Below are 14,281 nucleotides of genomic sequence, written 5' to 3' on the forward strand. Positions count from 1 at the left end.
ATCACGTGCACCTTTCAGAATTAAAAATCCAAAGTGAAATGTTAACACTTCACCTGGTGAAATCTATCCTAGGAGGGCTTAAAAACTCTTTCTAAGCCACAGCTACTCCTAAGCAAGGCAAAAGGGGAAGCAATGCAAAGAAAGACAAACTAAAAGGAATACGTAATTGAATTCATGTTTAAGCATCAGCACTTGAAGTATTCAGTCAACCTAGTGCCCTGTCAGTAACAGAGATGGTATAGAAGGGCTCACAGAGTACTATGGGATGCTCCACTCGAACAGACATATGTTGACACTGAAAAACAGAAACCAAAGGATAAAGTTCCCAAAGAATAAAACAATGCTTACGCGGCTATGGAAATGTTAGCTGCAGACATGGGGCTGACTTCAGCCACTTCCTTGGCCTTCTGCAGGGCGAGTTTTTGGTTGGTGGCTTCCTCCATCTCCTCCTCATCCTGGTGCAGAAAACCAAGAGAAATCAGAGCATGCATCATGTAACGATGATAACCAGAGCTCCCCACGGCACGAATCACATCTTACTGTCACAACCACACTGTAAATACAGTAGAAACTCATTAAAATAAAGCAGAACTTTGTTAATTTCTTGCAAGGACCCCTGGGTAGGTCCTTGGTGCCAGCAACAGTAGGTCAAGATGAGAAATGCAAAGTTTAGTCAAGTGGTCAGGGCATTTTTACCTGTGAAGCTTTCTTACCTCTCTGGGATCTCCTCTTTTCGCTTCACGTTCAGGTAGGAGACAATGGCAGAGGAGGGAGAGACCTGACCACAAGTATGACATGTCTGGGGTGAAATACGCCCAGTCTATCTCAGTCTCACTTGTCCACAAACACTCTAAAGGCCACGTGCACGTGTGAGACGGGCTCTTAAATCCTTCATGACTTCTGGCCATGAGACTTTTCTGAAACAGTAAGTTTCAGGTTTTGGCTGGTCTTGCTCACACCAGCTTTACCCCAGGTATTTCCCCTTAATTCCATTTGAATCACCAAGATCTCACAGGGTGAAATGAGAAGGGAGGAGCGACGTCAAAGCGCAGTCAAAGACTCGGGCACAGACTCAGGGCACAGATCAGAGAGATGTTCATACTTTCCATATATCCCCAGATCAAGTGGATTTCTAACCTCTATTGGCATCACAAGTTCCCTCAAAGTATAACTGTGATTTATTTCCTCCTACCTGGTGTAATGACAAGAGAAATGCCTCTCAAATTCTACTTCAAAACTACAGGATCTTAAGCAATGTGACAAAAGGCAAAGAAACAGCCTGATTTTTCTTCAATGGTCATCTAGGTTAAACCTCCTCCAAACTGAGCTCTGCCAGCATCACACATGTTCAAGGAATAACCACACGTCAAGACGAGAGCAGTCAGGTTCTTCTGTCAAACCTTATGAAATGCCATACATCTACCTCAGCTCTTCAAAGGTAATGCTGTGAGAGAGCTCTGCTTAAAACAAGGAAAGCAGGCAGGAAGGCATCTAGCTCTGAAATAGGAAGTCCCAGAGATTCATCCACCCTGAATACCACCTGCAGAAACAATTCCTTGCTCTGACATTGGGGTTCTTTGATTAAACTGAGTTAATTTCGAATTGATTTCACCTTTTGAAGAAAACAATAAATGATGGGAAATAGAAATACCAATCAAGGTGTTTTCTTTTTTCCCTTCCCAAATATTAGCAAGCCTGCAATATGTAAAGTCCTACTGAGCTGAATGAAGAACCTGAGACAGGCCATGAAAGAAAAGCCCTGGTGAACAACTGTACAAAGTCAGTATTTCTCAGCTGCAAACTGCCAGTAAATTTATCAATAATTTGGAAGCTTATTGTAAATCCAGGGTATCTGCTGAATATAAATCTTTGGAGGAATAGGGCCCCCAATAAGGCGGCTTTGAAGGTTTTCCTTTCATTCTGCAGGTATCTTCAAGTTGTTTCTTCTCTTGAGGACTCTCTAGCTGTTAAAATCACACACAGTCAAAGGCTCTTGATTTTTCTTTCTGTGCACCTAAAGCACCAGGTGCAGATTTTACAATCTCTTTAAAATCTGTAGCTCCAACTCTGTTCTTCCCAGTGCATCAGTAATTCAGCTGGATTCAGTACCTCAAAGTAGCAGCAGAAAATATCCTTTGTCATTACAGACACAGCCACCCCTAACTCAGAACAAGGGGAGGCTTTAGCAGATGACTGCTTAATAATATTTCTGCAGCTCCTTCCACCCAGAGATTGCAGAGCACTACAACAGTTAATTAATTTTTCACCTGATACTTACACTGTGAGCTCTCACTGGGGCACAGGCTCAGCTCGTTCTGCCTGAAGTGTGACAGTGCACGACTGAAGCCAGCTCTGAGCTGCGATGGCAACATCCAGCCATCCCACCTCCCATCAACAGCCTTGGCTGTCATTATTCAAGGCCAAGTGTATATAAAGGCCCTGTCTTTAAGGACAAGGCTCTTCTACATTTACTTTCTATTTTCACAGTATCACAAAATCTCAGGGGCTGGAAGGGACCTGGAGAGCTCATGGGGTCCAACCCCCCTGCCAAAGCAGCTCCCCAGCTCATATTGCACAGGGCGGCGTCCAGATGGGGCTGGAATCTCTCCAGAGATGGAGACTCCACACCCCCTGGGCAGCCTGTCCCAGGGCTCCCTCACCCTCACTGTGTTTTCTAGAGCTCTAAATCTTCACAGTTTAATCAGGAGGTAAAACGCATCTTCAGTGCTACCCATAATGGGTACAGATGACTGTTCTTCATTAAGTTCACCCAACTAAAGCCATCTCCATTGGGAAGGAGGAGGAGGAGGGCTCTTCATGGCTCTTAAACTCTTGTTCTTGCCACTCCAGTCCATTATTTCTGGGGATTTCTCAACTTTTTTGTATGTGTTTCTCTATTTTTACATATAATTCACACATCCCTTCTATCCCACGTGTTTTAATGCGGCTTTGGCAGGGATTGCTGGCAGTGCAGAGAGATCAGAGAACGTGCTGTGCTTTAGGATGTACAGGAAAATGAAGGGTCACTTGTAGTGTCTTCACATGCCAGTTTAAGGAGGTGAAACATGAACTGTTGGGTAGCGCTAGAGGTGTCACAGGATGCTCTGAGAAGATTTTTAAAAGCTAATTTTGGGGGCAGTTTTAGATTCCCCTCTGAATAAGTGAACATAAAAAAGCCCTACTGATATATGGCAAAAAAAAAATCGAGGGCAGGCAACCCACAGAGATTGAGGAGAGTTTTGATAAGTCACTAGAAATGAAGTTTGCAGAGTTTAAGGAAAAGCCAGCACAGGAGGAGGAGAATGTGGAGGAGGAGAGGGACCTGGGGAGGAATAGCCTGGAGGCTGGAGAGCAGATTCTTTCTAGACTCAAAACAAAGAAGGTGATTTCCCCCCACGATGAGTCATCCCAGTGAGTTTTGTAACAGACATGGGGTGATCAAGTTAAATATAGCTGCAATTCTAATAACTTCTGCTACAGGTGACATGGCCCAGCCAAGGCTACTGAGAAGTGTTCAAATGCCAAGAAAAAAAAGAAGTCCAGGATCCAGAAGTGGAACCTGTTGGTTGAAATGCTTTGGCACTGGAGGTGTGCTGGGAAGCTCGGTCTTTCCAAATCAGAGGCAGCTGCAAACTGCTTATGGTTTTCCCACGTTCCATGTGGTACTGACCTCGATTAGTTTTCCAGCGTGAATGTCAAGAAAGTCTCCTGAGACCAACTGACTCCTGAGGAGCTTAATTATACCTCCAGGCCATTTCTGGGTTTTGCATGATCATATTTACCTAGCACTAAATCTCTCATTCTCCAGGTATGCCCTAGAATTGAATTACTTTTATCTTTTTCCCCCCTCTTGAAAGCCCCAGTGATTTTTTTTAGGATCATAAGTAAAACTAAAGCAAAAAAGAGTTTCTAGAAGGGTTTTATCATTTGTCAGTGCTACCAAATCCATCAATATTTAATTGTACCTTATAAACATCAACAAAGGCAGGTTTCTAACAGACCCAGTCAGCTGCTGAAATATTCACAAGAAAGCACTAAAAGGATTAAGAAGTAGGATGAGCTTTGTTATCCAGGAATTGTGCTGGGCCTGATCCTCTCCCTCTCAGCACATGCGAGGGATGCCTGAAAATCTCCTGAAGAGGAGGGGAAGACACTTGCCTCAGGGCTGGAGATTTCTGTGGGCTTTAGAAAGCACAGAAATAGCTGAGCTGCTGTTAGGGAAAAGCTTCCCAGAACAACAACAACAAAAGCCCTCAGAAAGGCATTAAACACAGCCCTAAGCTGCATTATGAGAGAGGAGGGATGCTGAACAGTGGTCTCAGAGCGGTGGTCCACCTGAGTCATGGTCTACCTGAGAGCCACCTGCCTTCTTGGACATCAGCTGTCAGGAAACCAGGCTCCAGTTAAAGCTGGAAGCTGAAGCCAGTCACACAGCTCCACAGCAGTAAAGGAGAGCAGGTTAAAAGAAACTCATCAGCAATGTGGATGTGAACTGGGAATGGTGGGCTGCTTTGGCCTTCAGCAGTTGGAGTGGAAGAGGAAACTCCTAGATGTCTCCAAGTTCCTGAACTGTGGTTACATATCCATGAACTACCACACCTTCCTACAACTCTATAAAGGATCCTACAACACAGAATCACCTGGGTTGGAAGAGACTCTTTAGATCATTGAGTCCAACCACAGCCTGACCCTGCCCAGCCCACCTCTAGACCATGTTCCCAAGCACAACATCTTCACGCCTTTTAAACCCCTCCAGGGATGGTGACTCCACCACCTCCCTGGACAGCCTGTTCCAGTGCCTGACAATCCTTCCAGTAAGGAAATTCTTCCTGATCTCTGATCTAAATCTCCCCTGGGGCAATTTTAAGCCATTTCCTCTCCTCCTATCACTTGTCACCCTAGAGAAGAGACTAACCCTGATATCTCTGACACCACCTTGCAGGGAGCTGTAGAGAGCGATGAGGTCTCCCCTCAGCCTCCTCCAGACTCAAAAGCCCCAGCTCCCTCAGCTGCTCCTCACAGGACTTGTGCTCCAGACCCTTCCCCAGCTTCATCACCCTCCTCTGGACACGCTCCAGCATCTCAACATTCTTCCTGTAGTGAGGGGCCCAAACCTGGACACAGGCCTATCACTTCCCTGGTCCTGCTGGTCACACCATTCCTGACACAGGCCAGGATGCTATTGGCCCCTCGGCCACCCAGGCACACTGGTGGCTCATGTCCAGCCACCTGCCCACCAACACCCCCAGGTCCTTCACCTCCAGGCAGCTCTCCAGCCACTCTGCCCCACCCTGTAGCGCTGCCTGGAGTTATTGTGGCCAAAGTGCAGGATCTGGCACTTGGCCTTGTTGAACCCCAATACAGTTGGCCTCAGCCCATGGATCCAACCTGTCCAGGTCCCTCTGCAGGGCCTTCCTGCTCTCCCACAGATCAACACTCCCACACAACTTGGTGTGGTCTGCAAACTTCCTGAGGGTAAGAGAAAGCATCCTTGCCAGCTGCTGCATGAGCACACAGCCAGTGACCCTCTTGCCTCATGTATAAGATATAAAGGCTAAAGGGGTCACGGTGCTTCGATTGCCACCAGCAGGTCAGTGTGACTTTCGGTGAGGGCAGCACAGCAATGAGGGGTGTGTGGGCTTCTCTGCTCACCTGGACCCAGCTGGCAGTGTGCAAAGAGAGGCCAATGCTGCCTCCTGAGTGGCCACAACGGGAAGCGAGAAGCGCGTAACAACAGAAACACGAACTGCAGCAGCGCTGGCGGCCCTGCCTGAGCCTGAGCTGTGTGGTGTTCTCCACAGACACTGCTCCAGCATCAATCTGCACAGGCAGTAACGTTACATCAGTGTCATTCCCATCCCTTGCCAGAACCTGGCTTTCTGCCTGCGCTCAAGCTGGTGCCTCAGATTTCTCCTGCACCTGGGGAGAGGCAGGAAGATTATAACATCTTCACTGAATATTCACAACGGCCTCTGCAAGTTGTTTTCCAGGGAGGTGACTGGAGAACATTAATTGTTTGATTCATCCCAAACCTCAGCAAGGTATGAAACATTAGTGTGAGACAGCAAAAGCAGCAGTGCACCACCTGCATTTCCCCATGTCTAAGCTAGAAGTCAGCCGAAACCTTGTTGGCTGCTTCGCCTCTGCTCTTGGAAGCAGCAAACGCGACACACGCTGGTGCAGCAGTGGGATGAGCAAAGCCCACTGCCCACTCTGGGAGAAAAGCAAACTAAAGAATGTGAAAGAGTTCGCAGAAAAAAGCCTGAGAATAAGCCTCCAGGTCCCTAACAGCCTGTGTGTTACAAACAGATAAGCGAACAGACCTGGGGCCTGCAATACAAGAAAGATGTGGGGCTGTTGGAGGGGGTTCAGAGGAGCCGCAAAGATAATTTGAGGGCTGGAGCACCTCCTCTATGAAGAGAGGCTGAGGGAGCTGGGCTTGTTCAGCCTCGAGAAGAGAAGGCTGTGGGGGGACCTCATTGCAGCCTCCCAGTCCCTGAAGGGAGCAGAGAAACAGGAGGGGATTCAACTTTTTAAAAGGGTAGATAATGGCAGGACAAGGGGGATGGATTAAAGCTGAAGGAAGGAAGGTTTGAACTAGATATTAGGAAGAAGTTTTTTACACAGAGAGTGGTGAGGGGCTGGAACAGGCTACCCAGAGAGGAGGTGGGTGCCCCATCCCTGGGGGTGTTCAAGGCCATGTTGGATGGGGCCCTGGGCAACCTTGTGTAGCTCCAGGCCTGGAGGTTGGTGTCCCTGCCTGTGGCAGGGGGTTGGAGCTCTGTGATCTTTGGGGTCCCTTCCAACCCCCACAATTCTGTGATTCTATAAACACGCTCTAGAGGAAATCTCGGGGTGACTGGAAGGGGGTGTGTGCTGTAGACCAAGAAGCTGTGACCTAACTTCAAAGAAACAAAAATCTCATACATACCTTGGTCAGCTCTTGGGCGTTTGCCAGATTGTCAACAGCAATAGCCAAGAAGACATTCAGGAGCGTATCTTTGGGAGAGCAGCTAAGGAAAAAGGCTTCACACAGCACATATAGCAAATGTTGTCCCCCTGCCCTTTCCCCACCTGGAGTCCTTGGTCTGTGCCGGGCTGACTCCTGGCACATCACTGCTTCATCTCCACTTTTACCTCGCTGGGAGCCAGCTCTGCAGCACGGCAGGTGCTGGGCACCCATTGGCCTCTTCCCCAGAGGGGATGTTCACACGTGCTGGGCACCGCTATAGGTGCAACTAGACCACATAGAGGCACAACAGGCCCCCCTTCTTTTCCATTCCCTCACCTACACTCTTGCCCCTGCACACATACAGGGCTTCACCTTCCTTTTCCCCTCTCATTTAAAAGACAACAGGAAGAGCTCCTGGACATCAGTCCCTTTGAAGGCAACATTTGCATAATAAAAATATACAGCTGCATATCAGCGTTGGGCACCATGATAAACTTACACTGAGGTCACTGCTGCATTCCACACCGGAGGGAGGGAACTCTCGTGGCTTCCACACTGGAGTCAATATAACAATTAGGCCACCATAGACTTCCTCTGCCTTGAATGCTGCATCATCACGCTGAGCACAGCTACAGAAGAGCCTGTTAGCAGGACAGCCAGCCCGAGATAACGAGCTCTGCTGGGAAACTGGCTGATATACCAGGCCCAATTGCACATACCCCTGCTAAACAACCACCGGCGCCCACGCTAACCCTGGTGTCTCCATCACTAAGACATAACATTTCCCTACAGTTATTTATTCATACTTTACTTTCATTTTGCCACTTAAAGACTTCAGCTATTACTTGGCCCATCATATATTTTACTGATGTTATTCCAGCTCCGTGTCTGCAACCCAGTCCCAAACCAACTGGCAATCAGCTTCCTTTGCACAGGAAAGGAGAGCAAGCAAAGCAAAACCAAGTCTCTCCAAGAAGAAAATGCACTGTGGTCTTGCACATTACCTGGTGACAAGAGAGTCACTGGCTCCATAGCTACATAAAGCTATGATTGCTCCTCCAAATATGAACGTGCACAAGAACGAAGTGGATCTCGGAGCCTTTGCCCTCTGGAGAGTCACAGAGTTTAACACCGATGTGCTGCTGCCAGCTTGGTATTGCACTGTCCTCACCAGAGCCAAACACGAGTCCGGGACCAGATGCAGGACCCATAAATTGAGGTGATCACAGGTGGTTTAAGTAGCTAATTAATCCAACAGAAAATAAATGGATGTGGCCCCTGTTTTGGTCACCCCCAAGCAATGCTGCAGCGAGGGCAGGACAGAGGGGTGATGGTGATGTCCTGGGTGCAAGGGAAGAGAAGGGAGGAGTGAGCTCCCAGGGCACAGGCAAACCTGAAAGAAGATTTTGGGAAACCCTGCCCCCCCACAATTGCTTTTCATTTCATTCCTGAGAAGGGTGCCTGCAGGGTGCAGCCGAGGTTTCTCTGTGAGCAGGGGTGGCAGGAGCAGTGTGAGGCTGATTCACCGGCTGCAGCTGTCTCTGCCCAACAGGACTGTGCCCAGAAATGCTCGTGCTCCGGCAGACGCTGGGCAGCATGCTGGCTGCAGGCACTGCCGGCTTTGGAGCCGCTGCCACGTGTTGGCATGGCTTCAGGAGACTTCCCAGGGCAGCCAGGGACCAGACTTGGTCCAACTAACCAGCTCAAGGCCTCTTTGCTTTCCCTCTCAAGAGCTTTCACCAAACATCATTCAGCCAAGACTTGAGAACCAGACGCTCACAGTGTAATTCCCACTGAGATGAGTGTCTCCAGAGCCTGAATGCCTGTCAAAACCGGAGCCTCTGCTTGTGACAGTGGAAAGCAGGAGCTGTACTGAATTTCATAGGATGCATCTGCATCCAGACTACCAACTGCTGCAAGGGATGGAGTGCAGAACGTTGGGTTTCTCCAGGCAAAGGCCAGGTCATCCATCAGGTTTTTATCGTGTGAAGATGTTTCCTCTGGGACAGAGGTTTGAAGTGTGATGCCCATTATTTGCTCCTTCCTCTGTTCTAGTAGGACAGTGAGGAACACAGGGTGGGAGCACCTCAGTCCAACTGAGCCCAGCAGGTAAAAACAAGCGACCAGGAAAGATGATGCCAGAATGATCCCACACACACACTGGAGTCAGACCTCAATCAACTCTTCATCTGCAGAGATACTGATTTCCCCGTTTCCTTTTAACCCAGGGTTGGCTAAGAGGTGGGGGGGAGGGGGGCAGGGGGGAGGTGTCACCTCAGGGTTGGGGGTGCAGGCAGGAGGCTGGGTACTGCTGCTCCCAGCCCCGCCAGGGTGCTGCCCATTTGGGTTTCTACCTCTGGGGTGCTTCCAACACACTGGAGATGCTTCCGAGCCTCCTGTTCTGGGAATAAGTGTCTCAGTAATAAAACCATCTTCCTACCCCTGCCTCCTACACACACATGCTGGAAACATCTTGTGTAACATAATCAACCACTGGAAATATAATTAATTCTTGAACAGATCAGGCTGGTTTGATCCACCTCCAAGCAGACACACTGGCAGAGTCAGGCGTTCCTGCCCCAGGAAAGGTCCCTCCATCCTGTCTGCAGAGCTCAGGGATTCCCAGGTATCACCCACCCTCCAGCCACAGGTCCAGGCTGTGGAACCTGGGCAGATCCACTGGCCGGCTGAGCCAGGGGCTGGTGCTGAGAGAGACTCTTCCACAGGGAGCTGTGGGCACAGGGAAGGGCAGCATGCTCCAGACATCCATTGCTCTTCATTTCAGGCTCATCTGCAAGTTTTTTTCATGGAGTTTTCCCCCCCCCCTCCTCTTTCCCCTCAACAGATGCATTCATTTATCAATTAACCAGCTAACAATGACTACAGGCATGGTGTAATTTCCTAGAAAATGGGCCAAATTCCGCAGTGGCTCTAATCATGCTACTTCCATTAAACTGTTTCTGGCTTCACACAGACTCCCTGCACCCCAGGAAAGTAACATGAGAGCCTTCTGACTTAGAAAAACAAAGTGTCTGAGATAGTTCCTTGTAAAAATAAAGGGATTCAGAGAAACACCTGAGGTGCAGCAGGAACCACCATTCTTTGTGAAATGGAAGACTGACATTGCCCCAAGTGGCTTTGGAAGAGGAAAGGAGACCCTTGTGATTAAGAAGAGCAGGTTTTCCAAGCTGACCCAAGGCCACCAATGCCAGTTCCCTGACAAGATTTGATCCAGTCCACCCAAACTCTTAAAATTTTGAACCAAATGTTCAAAACCAATTTTTTAATCCAAAACCAAACCCAGTCCCAGCAGAGGAACCGAAGTGCCTTTTGCTCAGGGACTGATCAGCCTCTGGAGGGGGTTTCAATGACTCTGATTTCAAGGGCAGTGACACAAGAAAACACAACCAAGTCCCATTTTCACTTGAGAAGTGAAAAAACATCCTCTGCGTAACAAAAACATGTTTGTACAGGTTTGGGATGGAATCCTGCATTGCAGAGGGGAGATCTTTGTGAAAGAGAGGATGATGGTAATGTTTACATCCCAAGTTAGAGCTGAATCCAATGTCTAATCAAGCTAATCAGCAGCTTGGGATGCTCTCTGTAGGGTGTCCTCTTGGCGTTCAGGGGGCCGTGGGGCTCTCCTTGGGAAGGTGAACTAAGGACTCAGACACGTACCTCACCCTGTAGGCTCACCTGTCCTTAACATTGCTGAGGCACTGCAGCATCATTAACATTAATGACTATTTTCCTTCCCACAAAAGGCTGCTCTTTTCTGGTGAACTAAACTGTGTTTTTTCCAGACATTCCTGGTTACATTCTGACAGCCAACGATAACTCCAGTCCTGGCAAGTCACACAGTTCAGCTTTCCCCCAGAGATAAAGTTTGCTCTCAGCATCAACACAGCAGCTAGTGAAAAGCAGGGGTTGCACCAACCTGACCCAAACACTGTTTGATGTATCAGTGCAATTCCCATGGTAAACAGACAAGGAAAAGATTTTACCCCTCATCCTCCACCACACACTCCAGCCTTGGATGTCCCCACCCCATAATGGAGTGTGAAGGCAAATAGGTCCATGTGTGATTCAGAAGGGCTCCTACCAACTCTCTGGGAAAGCAGATGATGCTCTCAGACCAAGTTTCTACAGAGACAATCCAGGGCTGAACCTGTAATTCCACAACAAGTACAAAAATCTTCATAGGAACAAACAGATTTCCTTCAGAGTTGTAACTCTGATCACCAGAAGCTGGTGAAAGAAGTCTTCTAGGACACGTAAAAGGGATGATGAGTGTTGTGACTGCACTCTGTGCTCACAGAAACCCACATGCAGGGAACTCATCCCTGTCAGTAGGACCTGGGGAGAGCTGAGGAATCCCACCTGCCGCCCCCTCTTTGGAGGCAGACATGCCCCAGGGAGCATTCTATCTGCACTACTGGTGCTGCCAGCATGCGGCTGTGGGCAGAGGGGACAAGAGGCACCAGGGATGGTCCCAGGGAAGCACCCAGCAAAGTCACCTCCCAGCTCTGCTTGGCAGTGGGACCACAGAAGGGAACACGACTCTGCCGGGACGGCATCTGGGTAAGGTTTCGACTCACTGCTCTGCCAGGACAAGAAGAGGCACGTACCAAATTCATGGCAGTGGCCATAGTGAACCTGGTTCTTGTTCCCTCCTCTTCAACACCCCCTGCTCTTTTCCCTTTAATAAAAACCAAAAGGACAAGGGAGAAGCCCCCTCTTTGAGTTAAAGGTGAAAGAAGTGAATTTATATCCTGTTCCTTAAGAATGCTGGATCTTAGCTGCTCCGAGGTTAAAAGTCTGTCTCTCAGCCCTGCTTGTCAAGCCTGATTATAGCTTAATCTCATTTTCAAATGCCAAGCTCTGAGGATTTGAGATCTCCCTCCCTCCCAGCTCTCCACTGACCCAGTTTTCCAAATCCTTGTGTTTCCTGAAGGGAGCGGGTTGCCTGCCCCGAGGTGGGTGCCTGAGCACCGCTGCCGAGCCAGCCCTTCACGGCTGCACACGTGGATGGGACAAACCCTGAGACACACGGGGTGACAAGCACAGCTCACACATCCCCTGCTCCTCCCTCCCTTCCTCGTCTTGGTTCCTTGCGCGAACGGGGAGATCTCAGACAAAGCAAAGGGTCTGAGCCCTGCCATGAAGCCCACGGGCGCTGACTCCCACCTCTTCTCATCCCAGCCTCAGTTGGAGGGGTCTCTCTATCACAGCTTCAAATCATTAGCACGAGTGCTGCCCCCACATGCCCTTCCCCTTTCTCCCAGACACCCAGCTGATGTTGCCAGCCCAAGCTGGACTCCTCAGAAAGACAAACACTGGGACTGTAACTAGTGAGGAGGTGCACGCTGCTGGGGAACCCTCTGGAGAGCTCTCTAGCAGAGCCTGACATTGTTATCCCCGTTTTACAGAACAAACAGGCCAGCCAGGCTGCCTCACATCTGCAGCAGTTTTTAAGTTTCCATTTTAGGGATGCCCTGTCTCACACCAATGACTTTGTACCTCGTTAATGTGCCCAATGCTCTGCACCATCAACTGCAGCATCCTGAATAGGGCCAGAGCCATCACAACTGCTCTTCTAATCACACCCAGCCATCACGTCAGAGAATCCCTTTGCTCACGCCCATATAAAATACAGCCTCTCCCTTTCCAAGTCCCACCTCCACGTGACTGCTATGTTCTTCCCTCCTGAGACCTCTCTGGGGACATAACACACCTCAGAGTGCTGTAGACATTGTTGGGAACACAAGCTCCCAGTTCCTTATTGTTCTCAAGAGATTTTCACAACTAAGCAGAACAAAACATCTTCAGCGACTTCACACATCGGGTGTTGGAACATGACTGAATACTCCCAGAGCCCAAACCCCAAGATCTAGACTTCAGTTTCCAGCGTTATGTGGACACAAGGCAATTTCAAGCATGTGGAATAGCACTGCTGGCGAAGCTGCTGTGGAGACAAAGGCACCAAGAGACTGGAGCCTGATCTACACACTAAACCATTTTCAACTCTTCCTTCTCCTGAGCTAGAGCAAACTACCTGTGAAGATATTCAGGGCACAGAGGTCCTGCTCTGACTTGGCTTCAAATCATTTGCAGCAAGTCACAAAGAGCCCATGGAGATGGTCTGAGGGCTTGAGCCCCTCTGCTCTGGAACCAGGCTGAGAGCTGGGCTGGCTCAGCCAGGAGAAGAGAAGGCTGCTTCTGGGGAGAGCTCCGAGCCTCTTCCCGTCCCTCGAAGGGCTCCAGGAGAGTTGGAGAGGGGCTGGTGCCCAGGGCAGGGAGGGCCAGGCCCAGGGGAACTGCCTTCAGCTGCAGGAGGGCAGCTGGAGAGGGGTTGGGAGGCAGAAATCCTTCCTGGACAGGGTGGGGAGGCCCCAGCACAGGGTGTGCCAGAGAAGCTGGGGCTGACCCAGGATCCCTGGCAGGGTTCAAGGCCAGGTTGGATGGGGCTTGGGGCACCCTGGGCTGGAGGAGGGTGTCCATGCCCATGGCAGGGGTGGCACTGGGGGGGAGTCTGAGAGCCCTGCCCCCCCAAACTAGGCTGGAGTTCTGTGATTTTTCCCACAACATCAATTAAGTCATAACAGCCATTCTTCAGGTAAAACATAAAGTTAAAACCAATTAAGCCTATGCTCATGCTGCCATCAGAACAAACAACTTACCTGCACCTCTTACCCTGGGTGCTGCAAGAAGCAAAATTATAGCAGTGATCTGGTGTAAAAACAAAGCATATGAGAATTTCTACAAAACCAGCTGTTTCTAGGCTCACAGCACCCTGGGCCACCAACCAAGGCAACGTGTAAGGATACAGTTACCAAACAAGGTCAGGACGATGAAGTAAATGGAGGAGAACATCCCGGAGCGGACGCCGCCCTGCGACTCTATCCCGTGGTACATCACCGCGTTCCAGTCTTCCCCCGTCAGGATCTGCACGGCCACATTTGGGAGAGAAGAAGGAAGGGTGACTTAAGGAAGGACAAAGTCCAGGCTCTGGGGGAGCTAGGCAGCTGGGTGCCACCCCAGGGCTGCTCATGGATGAGCACATCAGCGTGGCAGACTGCAGCGTTGGACATCCAAGCCCCAGCCCTGGGTGGTCTCACCCCAGGCTGATGCAGCTTTCTCCTCTGGCTGAGGAGGAGGAGCAAGGACCTGGTGAAGGAGTGAGGACAGTTCCTGTCCCCTCCAGGTTACATGCTCACTGTCCACCCCAACCACAGGCTCTTGTGCAGGCAGAGGCAGGAAAAAACAAGTTCTAACACTTCACCCCCAGCAAAATTTCTCCCCCCTCTGCATTAAGTCACACAGAGATCA

General features: G+C 49.7%; 1 protein-coding gene across 1 annotated transcript in view; it reads right to left on the reverse strand.

Annotated features, from left to right (window-relative positions):
* CACNA1B (calcium voltage-gated channel subunit alpha1 B) overlaps positions 1-14,281 on the reverse strand; it is a gene marked incomplete at both ends in the record, with an annotated part of 300,744 nt that overhangs the window by 95,832 nt on the left and 190,631 nt on the right. Inside the window, 3 exons of the mRNA XM_084272565.1 lie at positions 349-455; positions 6,932-6,999; positions 13,780-13,897. Of these exons, the coding sequence (XP_084128691.1) occupies positions 349-455; positions 6,932-6,999; positions 13,780-13,897 (293 nt within the window). The remainder of the gene's footprint in view (positions 1-348; positions 456-6,931; positions 7,000-13,779; positions 13,898-14,281) is intronic.

This window comes from Gallinula chloropus, assembly GCF_964237585.1.
Source record: "Gallinula chloropus genome assembly, chromosome: 18".
NCBI lineage: Eukaryota > Metazoa > Chordata > Aves > Gruiformes > Rallidae > Gallinula > Gallinula chloropus.